The sequence below is a fragment of the Prionailurus bengalensis genome, chromosome E2 (assembly GCF_016509475.1).
Source record: "Prionailurus bengalensis isolate Pbe53 chromosome E2, Fcat_Pben_1.1_paternal_pri, whole genome shotgun sequence".
Classification (NCBI taxonomy): domain Eukaryota; kingdom Metazoa; phylum Chordata; class Mammalia; order Carnivora; family Felidae; genus Prionailurus; species Prionailurus bengalensis.
Window position 1 is genome coordinate 6,209,552 of NC_057352.1, and position 16,037 is coordinate 6,225,588.

Here is a 16,037-nt window from a genome sequence, read left to right on the forward strand (position 1 = left end):
CGTGGGGGAGCTATTCTGCACACCCATGGGGGTCGTGTGAGGAGATTAAGACAGGGTGCAGGCAGAGATCTTAGGGCAGGACCAAGGGTGAATGCCTTTATTAGGGTCCCTCAATGGAATGCCTTGGGGTTCTGGGCTAAGGCCACAATGGTCAATTCAAACCAAACAGAGTAAGGTTTCGGTAAGCTTTTGGAGGTGTGTTGGGGGGGGTATTATCAAAAGGGGACAAGGGGAAGACCCTGGGAGATGGGGAAGAATGCTTATCATAGGGAAGATTGGGAAGGTCCTATCAGGAAATCACGTTTGCTTCTGTCTCCATGGGCTCTTATCTAGAGTATGTGTTCAAGGGAAGGGCTCGTTATCATTTCGAGGTCCCTACAGTCCAGTCCACCTGGCTACACAGCATGGATGCTGAGGAACACTCAGCACTCACTCTGTGTGCCTGCAGGTTTCTTTTTCGGGAGGGAATTTTCAGATTGCAGACTTACTCTGCAGTTCAAAGGATTCCTACCATTCCTTTCACATGGGTGATTTGTGGTAAGGTGTACGTTTAGAAGAATTGGTCCATTTCCCCTAAGTTTTCAAGTATATGTGTGTTTTGTATTAGTCCCTTACTATCTTTTTGATGTTTGCAGGTTCTGGAGTAATATTCCCTGTTTAATTTGTTTTGAGTCATTTATATTTTCTCTTATATTTTTTGGTAGTTTTGCTAGTGAATCATGAACTTGATTTTTTTTAGTGAGCTGGCTCTTTGTTTTATTTTCTCTATTGTTTCCTATGTTCAGTTTTACTTATTTTTGTTCTTGCCTTTATTTCCTTCTTTCTGCTTCATTTGTGTTTCTTTTTTTCCCTTCTAATTTCTTGCTGCAATTTAGATTGTTCCTGGATATTTTCCCTCTTTTCTTTTTTTTTTCTTTTTTTTTCAACGTTTTATTTTTATTTTTGGGACAGAGAGAGACAGAGCATGAACAGGGGAGGGGCGGAGAGAGAGGGAGACACAGAATCGGAAACAGGCTCCAGGCTCTGAGCCATCAGCCCAGAGCCCGACGCGGGGCTCGAACTCCCGGACCGCGAGATCGTGACCTGGCTGAAGTCGGATGCTTAACCGACTGCGCCACCCAGGTGCCCCCCCCTCTTTTCTAGTATAAGCATTGAGCATCAATGTCCCTCTTAGTACTGCTTCAGTTGAATCTCACAGATAATGACATGTTGTATTTTCATTTTCACGCAGCCGTATATTTCCCTCAAGTCTTCCTCTACTTCCTGTGGATTATTTGGAAGGTATGTTGTTTAATTTCCAAGTGTTTGGAGATTTTCCTGTTAACTTTATGTTTTTGTAGTTGGATTCCATTGTGGGCGGTGAACACCCTCTAGGATTCTATTCTTTTGAATTTGTTGAAGGGTGCCTTAGGACCCAGCAGAAGAACTGTCTTGACATATGTTCTTGAGGGGAAAAAAAATGTGTAATCTCCTGTGTTTGGGTGGTGTTATAAAAATGTTGATGAGATCGTGTGACTTGATAGTGTTGTAGTGTTCACCAGTGTCCTGCTGACTTTCTGTCATTATTCTATCAATTATTGAGAGAAGTCTCGAGCTGTAATTGTCAATTTGTCTGTTTCTCCTTTCAGTTCTATCATTTGATGGTTAACATATTTTGCAGCTATTCTTTGTTGGATATACACTCAGCATTGCAAAGTCACCTTGTTTGACCTGTCAGTTATGTAATTTCCCCCTCTATCCTCAGTAATTTTATTTTGTCTGAAATTTGTTCTATCTGGTATTAATATAGACATTCCTGCTTTCTGTTGATTGAGGTTTACATGGTATAAGTTATACTATTCTGTAGACATTGGGGCTCAGACAACTCTTTCATGTAGGAAACTGTACTATGCATTGTGGGATATTTAGCAGCATCGCTGGCCTGTACCCACTAGATACCAGTAGAACCACCACAGTGATGACATTAAAAATGTCCCCAGAACTTTGCAAATGCTCCCGAGGTGGGGGATGGTTATCTCCCCTGTATATCAATTCTACCAATATAGAGATCAGGAAAGCAAAAGATACTACCATGCCACTTTGTTCTCAGCTGCATTTAACACAGTATTCCAAGAAAGACCTGATGTCAGAAGTGAATGACCTGATTTGCAAGTAGGATTTAAGGACTTAACTGTGCCTCATCTCTAGTGGGTAAAACTGACCATTAATAAATCCTTTGAGGTCAAGGGCAAGTTAAAATTCAAAATATGGCAAAGTCTACATGAAAGACATGGCCCTAATTAATGCCCTATGAAGTTACCTGCCGTTGACTACAGTAGGTCCTGTGGGATTGCTTCTCTTGGACAGCATGGCTTAGTGAACGGAAAGCACAGGTGTGGCTCTATTAGAGGGGCCCGAGAGGCTCAATGACCCTGAAATAAATACGAAGAGCATGGCATGTCTAGCTAAATATGGTGGGTGTAGCTAATAGATGTAGCTGTTTGGTATCACATAAAGAGCTATGTAAAAATATTGTGCTGTCCACGATGCGCCAAGTTTGCACCAGAAGGAAACTGTGATCATGTAATAATGTTTGGTGATGTACATTATGATGGCAAGGAGGTCACTGGGGAAAACGGCTGGTTGTGCAAAGACAGGGTTTCTGACACTTTAGCAGATGTAACTACGTGAAGTCAAGAACGGTGAAACACAAAGGACTGGAAAGCTATTCTCAGGGGAAAAGTAGGAACCTAAGAAAAGATCCTTCCTCATTCCTGCCCCTCCCTGTTTGCTGTGGACCAGAGACTGCTGGGTCCCTCCTTTCCTTTTCTTTTCGGAATGGGAGGGTTTATTGAGTTTTTTTCTGTTCCACCGTAATGTGTTAGGAGTGAGGACTCCACGTCAGGCTCTCAACCAAGAGGAATCTCACGAGACTGTTGCAAGACCTTCCCATGTGACTAGTCATGTTTGGGTAGAAATTTTTTCTTTCGGGACAAACCTAAGTGTATTTTGTGTGAAATACAAAGAAGGGATAAATGATTTCTGATAGAAGTTGTACTATCGTACATTGTAATATTTCCAATTAATTATCACCCTCTTGTGAGATTATATGTCTCTGCTCTTTGATATCAAGCTTGGCCACATGACTTAGGCAACCCTTCTTCTTTTTGAGGGGACTACACGTCCTTCCCAGTTTATAGCCACCTTGACTAATGCAGTGTGAGTAGAATGGCATATTTTAAGTGTAAACAGAAGCTTTCAAAGCTTTGTGTGCTCCTTCTGTCTCTCTGGCGCAAGAATAGTTATAACCACATAGACTGAAGTTCTATCCCGAGTCCCAGACTCAAATGACAGAACCAAGCAAGAGGTGACTAATGATAGAAGTGATATGAGGAAGAAATAAATGTTTGTTCTGATGAACCCAAGAGAATTCAGGGACATTTGCTACCATAGAAAACCCTTCTAGAAAGCTGACTGGTACTTTGTGACCTTTTCTTTCCTCCTTACCCATCTTAACTACCCAAAGTCATTGTCTCCAGTAATTGTACCACCTTTGAAATCACATTTTTGGTTATTCCCTTCCTATGTTACTACCCTCATATCTGCCATTTTATATTCTCTACTTCCATTAAAATATCCATTTATTTTTAATTTTATTGTTTTAATTTTGTAAGTTTATTTCGTGAGAGAGCTCATGCACACGTGGGGTAGGGGCAGAGACAGAGAGAGGGAGAGAGAAATTTAACGGAGCTCCATGCTCTGTTCAACCGACTCTGCCACCCAGGTGCCCCCATTTATTTTAATGTATCTAGAAATATATTGCCCTTTACAATCCAACTACCCTCAGTGGACTATGTGTTCTCAGTTACAACATTTTCAACTGGTTTATCACAATCAAATATTTATAAATAACCTCAAGAACCTTGCCATCTTCACTGTCCTGCTTCACCTAAGTAGGCCTCAGAACTGCATGAGCTCACTTAGGAGGAGGCTCACACTCCTTGCTCAAACACCCAAAGCAAACAAACAAACAAACAGGAAGAGTCTTTGGCTTAGGTGTTCTGTGGCTAGCCCTTTTCCAAGGACGTGGCCTTCAGTTTCTCCCGCTGTGGTGGCAAATTATGAATGTTCTGCTTTCATTTTCATTCACTTCAGGCTACATTCTCATTTCTTTCTCTACGTCTTCTTCGTCCCAGGGTTAGTCACAAGGAGGTCATTGTTTTCCAAGTATTTGTGGATTTTCCGAGGCTTTTCTATTAGTGATTTCTATCATAATTCCATGGTGGTCATACACATATTTTGTGTGATGTGAATTCTTTTAAAATTTAGCGAGACTAGTTTGATGGGCCAGAATATGGTTTCTCTTGGTAAAGTACTGTGTGCACTTTTAAAGATTGTGTTTAATTCCCTGGTTAGGTGGAGCGTTCTTATGAATGAAAACAATCAGTATTTCTCTTGTGTAGGGAAAAAATCTGTTTTTTCCCCTACTGTGTGCTTCTATCCTGTCTCCCTCACTACTCACACAGAAGACTTCACTTCTGACACTTCTGGTCACAAATACGTGGAGGGTTTCCCCCACCAACAAGCAGTCTCCGACACCAGCTGGTTTCCTACCATTCACCTCAACTGTGACTCCCTCTCCCTGGATGCCCCTCCACACACTCCAGCCGCCCCGCAAGTCCAGGCTGACTCACGTGCTTCTGCAGACTGGTCTAGATCAGAGGTGCCAACAACCCCCTCATTGTCTTTGACTAGCCTGCTAGAGCCCCTCACAGAACTCGGCGAAACACATGTACCAGTTTATTACAGGCTATGATAGAGGATACGGATGGACAGTCAGATGAAGAGACACACGGGATGAGGTCTGGGAAGGTCCTCAGTGCAGAAGCTTCTGTCCCCATGGAGTTGGGGTGTGTCACCTCCTGGAGGGGTGGTGTTCGCCAGCCTGAATTCTCTCTGAACCTCCAGCCATTGGGCTTTTGAGGAGACTTCCTCATATACGCATGACCAGTCATTAACTCCATTTCCAGCCCAGGTCCTCTCTCTGGAGGATGAGGGGATAAGGTTCAAAATCATCATCCTTCCGGTGAGCAGCCCCACCCAAAGAGCCCACACAGGAGAGGCCTCATTATAACAAAAGATGCTGCTGTTACCCTCGTCACTTGGGAAATACAAGGACATTAGGAGTTCTGTGCAGGAGCCAGGGGCAGAGAACAATACATACTTTTTCTTTTATCTCACAGCTCTGTAAATGTCAATTGGGGCAGTTTCCTTGATAGTCATGTTACAGTCGCCGAGGTACTGATTTTGTCTACTTGTTCTATTATGGAGAGAAGGGACATGGAGATCTCTGACTGTCATTGTTGATTGGTCTGTCATTGCGTTCCTGTCCATTTTCTCAGGGGTTGTGAAGTTCTGTTGCCACGTGTATGGTTTAGGATTCTCATGTCATTCTGGGGAATGTATCCCTTTATGACTATGAAATAGATTTCATTATCCCTGGTCATAGAATTTGCTCTTTAATTAACTTTGATCTGATATAGCTACTCTATTTTAATAACATTAATAGCATTTATGTTTATCTTTTTTCCATGACTTTACATTGTGTCTTTAATTTGTGAAGTGATTCTCCTAGGGAATACATTGTTGTCTGTTTTTCAAAATCCAGTTGACAGGAGCACCTGGTTGGTTCACATGGTTAGGTGTAAGACTCTTGATTTCAGCTCAGGTGCTCTCACGGTTCCTGAGATCAAGCCCCTTGCTGGGCTCTGTACTGACAGTACAGAGCCTGCTTGAGATTCTTTCTCTCCTTCTCTTCTCTCTCTCGAAATAAATAAAACTAAAAAAAAAAAAAATCAGTGACAATTTTTCCTTTTCAATGGGGTTTTTAGACTGTTTCCTTTTACAGATATTACTATATAGATTTAAATTATCTTGCTATTGCTTTTAGATCTCCTTTGCTCTGTTCCCTCTTTTTCTGCCTTTGAAGTAACTCAATTTTTACAGAAGATTTTGTTTTAAATCATTTTTATTCTTTTTCGGATTACTGGTATTACCTATAACTATTTTTTATGTGTTTGTTTCAGGGGTTATCCTATACAGCTTACCACAGTCTACCTTCACGTGAGTTTATACTTCTTCATGTAGAGCATCCGACACTTCCTTTCCACATGGACTTCCATTTCTCTGCTTCTGCCCTGTGCTACCATTAGTATGGGTTTCTTTTACACATGCTATACACATATATACTAGAGTGTTAGTTTATTAAACAGTCCACCATATTTTAAGGAGGCTAAAAAATAGGAAAGATATTGTTTATTTATCCATAGAGTTACTACTTCTAGTGCTCTTAATTCCTTTGTGTAGATCAGGAGTCTGCCACCTAAAGAACATGAGCCAAATACAGCCTAACATCTATTTTTAAGTACAGTGTAACTGGAATGCAGCCACATTCATATTTAGGTACTTTTGACCCAGTAAGGACATACTGGAAGAGTGGTAACAGAATCAGTATGGCCTACAAAGAATAAAATATTTACTGTATGTTCCTTGCATAAAAGTTTGCCGATCTCACACATAGAGTCACATTATCATCACATCTGAGTTAGTATAAAATTTGGGATATGAAACATATGAAAAATCAACTTTGTTTAAATACTAGGCACAAGATGGAAGCACAAGTCTCACATCGAAGCATAAGACTAGGAATAATTGGGGGTTAGTAGATCTTGTATTAATGAGGAAACATGAAATATGTGATTTTGTTACTATTCAATTTTTAAGTACAATATCTTATATGTTAAAAATTTGTTTGTTGACGTTGACATTGAAGATACAACTGAGGCGTAAAAGACCCAGCAAATTTTACTTGATTCACATTCTTAAGTAGGAGTATACCCCTGGCTGGCTACAGGGGTAGACAAGACGAAAAGTATGTATCTTAGCAAATCCTGGGATAAAATCCCTCAGACAGTTTTGACAAATGGTATTTACTATCTTTCCTTAAGTCCTTGTCCACCCCACCACTATGTTTTCTCAGTAGGGGTAAGGTTGTCATAAAGAAATAGGTCCATGCATTCTCCAAATAGGTCATGGTTTTGGATCTGTTACATATAATCTTAAACACTCTGGGCCGTTTTCTTATTAAAATTTTAAAAATTCTAACTGCAAGGATTCCCAAAATTTAAATGTCTCCAGTGGAAACTTGGTATCACATTTCTCTAAACTACACAACAATTGTGGATATTCCCAATCCACTGTAAATATGTTCCCATTCTGGCAATTTTCTGCTTGTTTCCTCCACCCACTTGCCCTTCCTCATTGGTATTTGCATGATACGCTTTCAGTGGTTCTGCTCAAAGATGACCTCATCATGTGGGCATTGCCTGAAAACATTGTTTAAATTAGGAAACCCTGTGATCTATCATTGTATATGAACATGTTTATGTTACTTACCAGTATCATATTTTATCTTTACAGACTTAACCTTATAGAATATAAGCTACTTGAAGGCAGGGAATTTTGTGTCCTGCTAATATCAGCGATTAGAATAGTTCCTGACTGGTAGAATGATCGAATGCCTTTTATCTGTACAAAGCAGAAAGTTACTGTAGTGCATAAAAGCTACGAGACTAATAGGTCACATGCTCAAGTAAACATGTAATTCCATTTGTGACACCAAATTCTTTATTCCTGTAACTTTGTACCCTAGTGTTCTGAACATTCCTCATAAATTCTCAAGCTGTATTTTGTTTGGTTCATCTTGTGAGTTTTAGGCAGCACGTGCCAAACAGCTCTAACCCATCTGTGAAGGATGATGCCTTTTGTAGATCTTCTCAGCTACAAAATGTTAAATTCAAGATTCCCTCTCACATGCTCCATTCTACTCTCAATACAAATATTAATCTTATTGGTCAGGTCGGACAGTTCTTATTTGTGAGGGACAGACCTCCTGGAAATCAGTGGCTGAAACAACTAGGTGGTCTATCATTCTCACATAACAGGAAGCCCAGAGATGCAGGTTGGGATGGGACGGGTCCCCTGGGCAGTCCTCTGCCTGCTCCACCTCCCTTAGCACTCAGCACTCTCTCCTTACAGCAGGATGGCTGCTGTATGACCAAGAAGAATGAATAGTGAGGGGCAAAGGCCTTTTCGTTATTAGGTTTTGTCTTATTTACATGGAAGTAATCCAAGAGGGTTCTTCCTAATTAGCTACACATTTTAAAAGTGCAATTTTGATAAAGATATGGGGGGGGGGAGCGGTTTGGTCGCTCAGTCAGTTGACTGTCATGACTCTTGATTTTGGCTCAGGCCATGATCTGTGGGTTGTGGGATTGAGCCCCAGGTCAGTTCTACACTGAACATGGAGCCTACTTAAGATTCTATCCCTCTCCCTCTGCCCCTGTCCCTTACTTGTGTGCACCCTTTCTAAAATTAATTAATTAAAATAAAATAAGTATATTGAGGAATTTTCAAATTTCACATTACCACCACCTCAACAACAGAAGGTAAAAGAAAACAATGCTGAAGAAAACATTTCATAGACCAAATTTAAAAATACCCTTTATTAATATTAACTGACAAGGTAGTCAAGGATAACTTTGGGGTCAGACAGATTTTTCGGTGGACTTTGTTCTTTATCCTGAATGTATAATATTGCATGCAACCCATGACCAGTCTGATATGTGTTCAAAATGAGTCAAAAATTATTAATCCTTAGTGTTTTCTAACTCAGAGATTTATTTCCTATGAAATTTATTGCTTTCATTTTAAGTTAATTTTATTTATCTGAATCAACACATAATTTGCCATGTTTCAATACAGATGTTCCGATTCTAATACCTTTCTTTTAAAGTTTTTAAGAGTTTGTTCGTTTATTTTTTCACACTCAGTGTGGACCCCAGCGGGGGGCTTGATCCCATGAACCATGAGATCATGAGCCACCCAGGCACTCCCTGATTCTAGTATCTTGGTATAAAAATGGAAGGAGTGATTTTGAGATTCCATTCATTCCATTCTCCCTTAAAGTGAAAGCTCTATAAAAGGCTTGTCGTTGGGAAATATTCTATCACTTCTGAATGTGTTTTAGTAATAGACTAGAACTTAATAGAAAAAGAATTGGGACATCGTCTAAAAATATCTTAGGTAGTTGATCTAAACAGTAATTCACAACCAGTTTCCACAATCATACTGTGCAGTGGGGGCTATTTGTGCATCAGGAACAAAAGGAAGCATGAGGAAGATTGTGGTCTTTCCCGACCAAGTCAGTCAGGAGTAAATTATATTAAAGAGTCTGACTCTACTTTTGATGTCTGACTAATGATACTTGTGAAGCATCATTACAACCTCTTACTATTCTGCCCATCTGGGCAGGAAAAGCTAATAATGACGCCCGAGAGGCCCTTCCCTTGGCAGGAGTCGTAAGTTCACAGTGTCAATGAGTACCATCACCCCCACCCCACACAGGATGCATCATAACAAAAGTAGTCCCCATTCCCTGCTTTCTCTACCCATTTTCAGAACTTGAGAAGCCTACCCTGCTCTCCCGAGAAAGCATCATTATGTAATAAACATTCTCCTTACACTTCAGTGCATGCAGTCATCATTCTTGACATCTGACATCCTGTTCCAGTGGACTAAGCACAATGCAAGTGAGCATAAATGTTTTAGAGGGTAAATAAGAGATTTCTAGTTATCAAAATTGCCATTGTGTATGTTCATTCTTCTTTTTTAAATTAATTTATTTATTTTGGAGACAGAGAGACAGAGCATAAGCAGGGAAGGGGCAGAGAGAGAGGGAGACATGGAATCTGAAGCAGGCCCCAGGCTCTCAGCTGTCAGCACAGAGCCCGATGTGGGGCTCGAATTCACAGACCGTGAGATCTTGACCTGAGCTGAAGTCGGACACTCAGCCAATTGAACCACCCAGGCTCCCCGTGTATGTTCATTCTTGAGAGTAAACTCATGAAGCCTTATCTTTTCAAATTATTCCCTGAGCACTCCAGCAAAAATGTAGTTTGTGTTATCTTTATGCTTCTGAAATTTTCTTTTAGTTCCTAATTCTTTTCATATGCCTACTACTTTTCTGTTGTTATTTAATATAACGGTGCAACACATGGGTCTCATTGTTGCACAAAAGGCATGCCAAAATATAATAATATGGTGTATATTTATGAATGGCGAGGCAGGTTGTAGAGGGTGAGAGTTTGAAATTGCATTATTATGGTATTTTCATTATAGCCAGAAAAATAATCTGGGATATACTGTGGAGTGCATAACTCTCAAACACATTCAGGTTATGAATATGTATTTCCAAAATTGTAGGTTTGAATCTAACATGGAAGAAAATTGTAATGGATGATATTCAACCTGGAGAGTCCAAGAATATGAAATGCCCCAGTGAGCCAGGATGCACCTGGGCTAGTAAAAGGCAGATGGGGGAGCCTGGGTGGCTCAGTAGTTTAAGTGTCCAACTTCGGCTCAGATCATGATCTCATGGTTCGTGGGTTTGAGCCCTGTGTTGGGCTTTGTGCTGACAGCTAGAGCCTGGAGCCTATTTCAGATTCTGTGTCTCCCTCTCTCTCTGCCCCTTCCCCACTCACACTCCCTCTCTCCCTCTCAAAAAATAAACATTAAAAAAAAAAAAGGCACATGATTCATTTAGGGTTACACAAAAGCTTACATTTCACTTACTTAGATAAGAGAAACAGGGTATCCAAAATAAAATGATATAAATATGCAATTTCTGTGGCCAAATTTGAAAACTTCGCAAGTATAATACTGTTGGGTTTATTTTTTTTTTTGCTTTTGTTTTTGAGAGCACAGGTAGGTGAGAGGGGCAGAGAGAGACAGAATCTTAAACAGGCTCCACACTCTGTGGAGGACCTAACACAAAGATTGATCCCACGACCCTGAGCCAAAATTGAGTTGGAATCTCAACATACTGAGCCACCCAGGCACCCCTACTTTGGTTCTTTGTTCTGTTTTGTTGTTTTTTTAATCTGTAATTTACTGTCAAATTGGTTTCTATACAGTACCCAGTGCTCATCCCAACAGGTGCCCTCCTCCTCAATGCCCATCACGCATCCTCCCCTCCCTCCCACTCCCCATCAACCCTCAGTTTATTCTCAGTATTTAAGAGTCTCTTATAGTTTGTTTCTTCCCTCTCTGTGACTTTCTTTTTCCCCTTCCCCTCCCCGCTGGTCTTCTGGTAAGTTTCTTAGGCTCCATATATTAGTGAAAACATATGTTATCTATCTTTCTCTGCCTGACTTATGTCACTTAGCATAATACTCTCCAGTTCCATCCACGTTGCTACAAATGGCCAGATTTCATCCTTTCTCTTTGCCAAGTAGGATCCATTGTATATGTAAACCACATCTTCTTTATCCATTCATCAGTTGATGGACATTTAGGCTCTTTCCATAATTTGGCTATTGTTGAAAGTGCTGCTATAAACATTGGGGTACAAGTGCACCTATGCATCAGCACTCCTGTATCCCTTGGGTAAATTCCTAGGAGTGCTATTGCTGGGTTATAGGGTAGATCTATTTTTAATTTTTTGAGGAACTTCCACACTGTTTTCCAGAGCGGCTGCACCAGTTTGCATTCCACCAACAGTGCAAGAGGGTTCCCATTTCTGCACATCCTCTCCAGCATCCATGGTCTCTTGATTTGTTCATTTTAGCAACTCTTACTGGTGTGAGGTCGTATCTCATTGTGGTTTTGATTTGTATTTCCCTGATGAGGAGTGACGTTGAGCATCTTTTCATGTGCCTCTTGGCCATCTGGATGTCTCCTTTAGAGAAGTATCTATTCATGTCTTCTGCCCATTTCTTCACTGGATTATTTGTTTTTCGGGTGTGGAGTTTGGTGAGTTCTTTAAAGGTTTTGGATACTAGCCCTTTGTCCAATATGTCATTTGCAAATATCTTTTCCCATTCCATTGGTTGCCTTTTAGTTTTGTGATTGTTTCCTTTGCAGTGCAGAAGCTTTTTATCTTGATGAGGTTCCAGTACTTCATTTTTGCTTTTAATTCCCTTGCCTTTGGAAATGTGTCAAGTACGAAATTGCTGCGGCTGAGGTCAGAGATGTTTTTTTCCTGCTTTCTCCTCTAGGGTTTTGATGGTTTCCTATCTCACATTCAGGTCCTTTTTCCATTCTGAGTTTCTTTTGTGTATGGTGTAAGAAAGTGGTCTAGTTTCATTCTGCATGTTGGTGTCCAGTTCTCCCAGCACCATTTGTTAAAGAGACTGTCTTTTTTCCATTGGATATTGTTTCCTGCTTTGTCAAAGATTAGTTGGCCATCCGTTTGTGGGCCTAATTCTAGGGTTTCTATTCTATTCCATTGGTCTATGTGTCTGTTTTTGTGTCAATACCATGCTGTCTTGATGATTATAGCTTTGTAGTAGAGGCTAAAGTCTGGGATTGTGATGCCTCCCGCTTTGGTCTTCTTCTTCAATATTACTTTGGCTATTTGGGGTCTTTTGTGGTTCCATTCAAATTTTAGGATAGCTTGTTCTAGCTTCAAGAAGAATCCTGGTGCAATTTTGATTGGGATTGCGTTGAATGTGTAGATTGCTTTGGGTAGTATTGACATTTTAACAATATTTATTCTTCCAATCCATGAGCACAGAATGTTTTTCCATTTCTTTATACCTTCTTCAATTTCCTTCATCAGCTTTCTATAGTTTTCAGCGTACAGATCTTTTCCATCTTTGATTAGGTTTATTCCTAGGTATTTATGATTCTTGGTGCAGTTGTAAATGAGATACATTTCTTTATTTGTCTTTCAGTTGCTTCATTGTTAGTGTATAAAAATGTAGGTGATTTCTGTACATTAATTTTGTATCCTGAGACTTTGCTGAATTCTTGTATCAGTTCTAGCAGACTTTGGTGGAGTCTATCAGGTTTTCCATGTGTAGCATCATGTCATCTTCAAAAAGTGAAAGCTTGACTTCATCTCTGCCAACTTTGATTTCATTTGATTTCATTTCTGCCTTTTATTTCATTATGTTGTCTGATTGCTGATGCTAGAACTTCCAACAGTATGTTAAACAATAGTGGTGAGAGTGGACATCCCTATCATGTTCCTGATCTCAAGGGGAGCGCTCTCAGTTTTTCCCTGTTGAAGATGATGTTAGCTGTGGGCTTTTCATAAATGGCTTTTATGATGTTTAAGTATGTTCCTTCTATCCCGACTTTCTCGAGGGTTTTTATTAAGAAAGGATGCTGAATTTTGTCAAATGCTTTTTTTCTGCATTGATTGACAGGATCATGTGGTTCTTATCTTTTATTAATGTGATGTATCACATGGACTGAGGTGATAACCAGCCCTGCAGCATAGGAATGAATCCCACTTGGTCATGGTGAATAATTCTTTTTATGTGCTGTTGAATTTGATTTGCTAGTATCTTACTGAGAATTTTTACATCCATATTCATCAGGGATATTGGCCTGTAGTTCTCTTTTTTTGCTAGGTCTCTGTCTGGTTTGGGAATCAAAGTAATACTGGCTTCATAGAGCGATTCTAGAAGTTTTCCTTCACTTTATATTTTTTGGAAGAGCTTGAGAAGGATAGGTATTATCTCTGCTTTAAATTTCTGGGAGAATGCCCCAGGGAAGCCATCTGGTCCTGGACTCTTATTTGTTGGGAGATTTTTGATAACTGATTCAATTTCTTAACTGGTTATGGCTCTGTTCAAATTTTCTATATCTTCCTGTTTGAGTTTTTGAAGTGTGTGGTGCTTAGGAATTTGTCCATTTCTTCCAGGTTGTCCAGTTTGTTGGCATATAATTTTTCATAGTATTCCCTGATAATTGCTTGTATTTCTGAGGGATTGGTTGTAATACTTCCATTTTCATTCATGATTTTATCTATTTGGGTCCTCTCTCTCTTCTTTTTGAGAAGCCTGGCTAGAGGTTTATCAATTTTGTTTATTTTTTCAAAAAACCAACTCTTGGTTTCATTGATCTGCTCTACTGTTTTTTTTTAGATTCTATATTGTTTATTTCTGCTCTGATCTTTATTATTTCTCTTCTTCTGCTGGTTTTGGGGTGTCTTTGATGTTCTGTTTCTAGTTCCTTTAGGTGTGCTGTTAGATTTTGTATTTGGGATTTTTCTTGTTTCTTGAGATAGGCCTGGATTGCAATGTATTTTCCTCTCAGGACTGCCTTCGCTGCATCCCAAAGCGTTTGGATTGTTGTATTTTCATTTTCATTTGTTTCCATATGTTTTCAAATTTCTTCTCTAATTGCCTGGTTGACCCATTCATTCTTTAGTAGGGTGTTCTTTAATCTCCATGTTTTTGGAGGTTTTCCAGACTTTTTCCTGTGGTTGATTTAAAGTTTCATAGCATTGTGGTCTGAAAGTGTGCATGGTATGATCTCAATTCTTTTATACTTATTAAAGGCTGTTTTGTGACCCAGTATGTGATCTGTCTTGGAGAATGTTCCATGTGCACTCAAGAAGAAAGTATATTCTGTTGCTTTGGGATGCAGAGTTCTAAATATATCTGTCAATTCCATCTGATCCAATATATCATTCAGGGCACTTGTTTCTTTATTGATTCTCTGTCTAGATGATCTATCCATTACTGTAAGTGGAGTATTAAAGTCTCCTGCAATTACCACATTCTTATCAATAAGGTTGCTTATGTTTGTGATTAATTGTTTTATATATTTGGGGGCTCCTGAATTCGGTGCATAGACATTTATAATTGTTAGCTCATTCTGATGGATAGACCCTGTAGTTATATAATGCCCTTCTTCATCTCTTGTTACAGCCTTTAATTTAAAGTCTAGTTTGTCTGATATAAGTATGGCTACTCCAGCTTTCTTTTGACTTCCAGTAGCATGATAGATAGTTCTCCATCCCCTCCCTTTCATTCTGAAGGTGTCCTCAGGTCTAAAATGAGTCTCTTGTAGACAGCAAATAGATGGGTCTTGGTTTTTTTATCCATTCTGATACCCTGCGTCTTTTGATTGGAGCATTTAGTCCATTTACATTCAATGTTATTATTGAAAGATACGGGCTTAGTCATTGTGATATCTGTAGGTTTCATGCTTGTAGCGGTGTCTCTGGTACTTTGTGGTCCTTGCAACATTTCACTCACAGAATCCCCCTTAGGATCTCTTGTAGGGCTGGTTTAGTGGTGATGAATTCCTTCAGTTTTTGTTTGTTTGAGAAAACCTTTATATCTCCTTCTATTCTAAATGACAGACTTACTGAGTAAAGTATTCTTGGCTGCAAATGTTTCCTGTTCATCACATTGAAGATTTCCTGCCATTCCTTTCTGGCCTGCCAAGTTTCAGTAGATAGGTCTGCTACTACCCTTATGTGTCTGCCTTTGTATGTTAAGTCCCGTTTATCCCTAGCTGCTTTCAGAATTCTGTTTTTCCTTGTATTTTGCCAGTTTCACTATGATATGTTGTGCAGAAGATCGATTCAAGTTACATCTGAAGGGAGTTCTCTGTGCCTCTTGGATTTCAATGCCTGTTTCCTTCCCCAGATCGGGGAAGTTCTCAGCTATGATTTGTTCAAGTACACCTTCAGCCCCTTTCTCTTCTTCTGGAATTCCTATGATACAGTTATTGTTCTGTTTGATTGCATCACTTAGTTCTCTAATTCTCCCCTCATAGTCCTGGATTTTTTTCTCTCTCCTTTTCTCAGCTTCCTCTTTTTTCATAATTTTATCTTCTAATTCACCTGTTCTCCCCCCCTTCCCTTCAATCTGTACTGTGGCCACCTCCATTTTATTTTGCACCTCATTTATAGCATTTTTTTATTCATCATGACTATTTTTTAGTCCCTTGATCTCTGTAGCAATAGATTCTCTGCTGTCCTCTATTATTTTTTTCAAGCCCAGCAGTTAATTTTATGACTATTATTCTAAATTCTTGTTCAGTTATATTTCTTAAATCATTTTTGATCAATTCATTAGCTGGCACTACTTCCTGGAATATCTTTTTAGAATTCTCCTGTTTTGTCATTTTGGCTAGTTTTCTGTCCCTTATGCATTTTAAAAGCTTGGTGTGTGCTCTGCACCTATGAGCAGTGC

General features: G+C 39.6%; 1 protein-coding gene across 2 annotated transcripts in view; it reads left to right on the plus strand.

Moving 5' to 3' along the window:
- The window catches only part of LOC122494780 (zinc finger protein 677-like), a 57,600-nt gene that overhangs the window by 30,960 nt on the left and 10,603 nt on the right, over nucleotides 1–16,037 (plus strand). The window contains exons 5-6 of one of the 2 annotated variants that reach the window (XM_043600224.1): nucleotides 1,232–1,281; nucleotides 6,066–9,567. In XM_043600224.1, the coding sequence (XP_043456159.1) occupies nucleotides 1,232–1,281; nucleotides 6,066–6,191 (176 nt within the window). In that variant the 3' untranslated portion in view covers nucleotides 6,192–9,567. Of the gene's footprint in view, nucleotides 1–1,231; nucleotides 1,282–6,065; nucleotides 9,568–16,037 lie in introns of those variants that run through there. The other variant, XM_043600225.1, reaches the window with a different exon arrangement.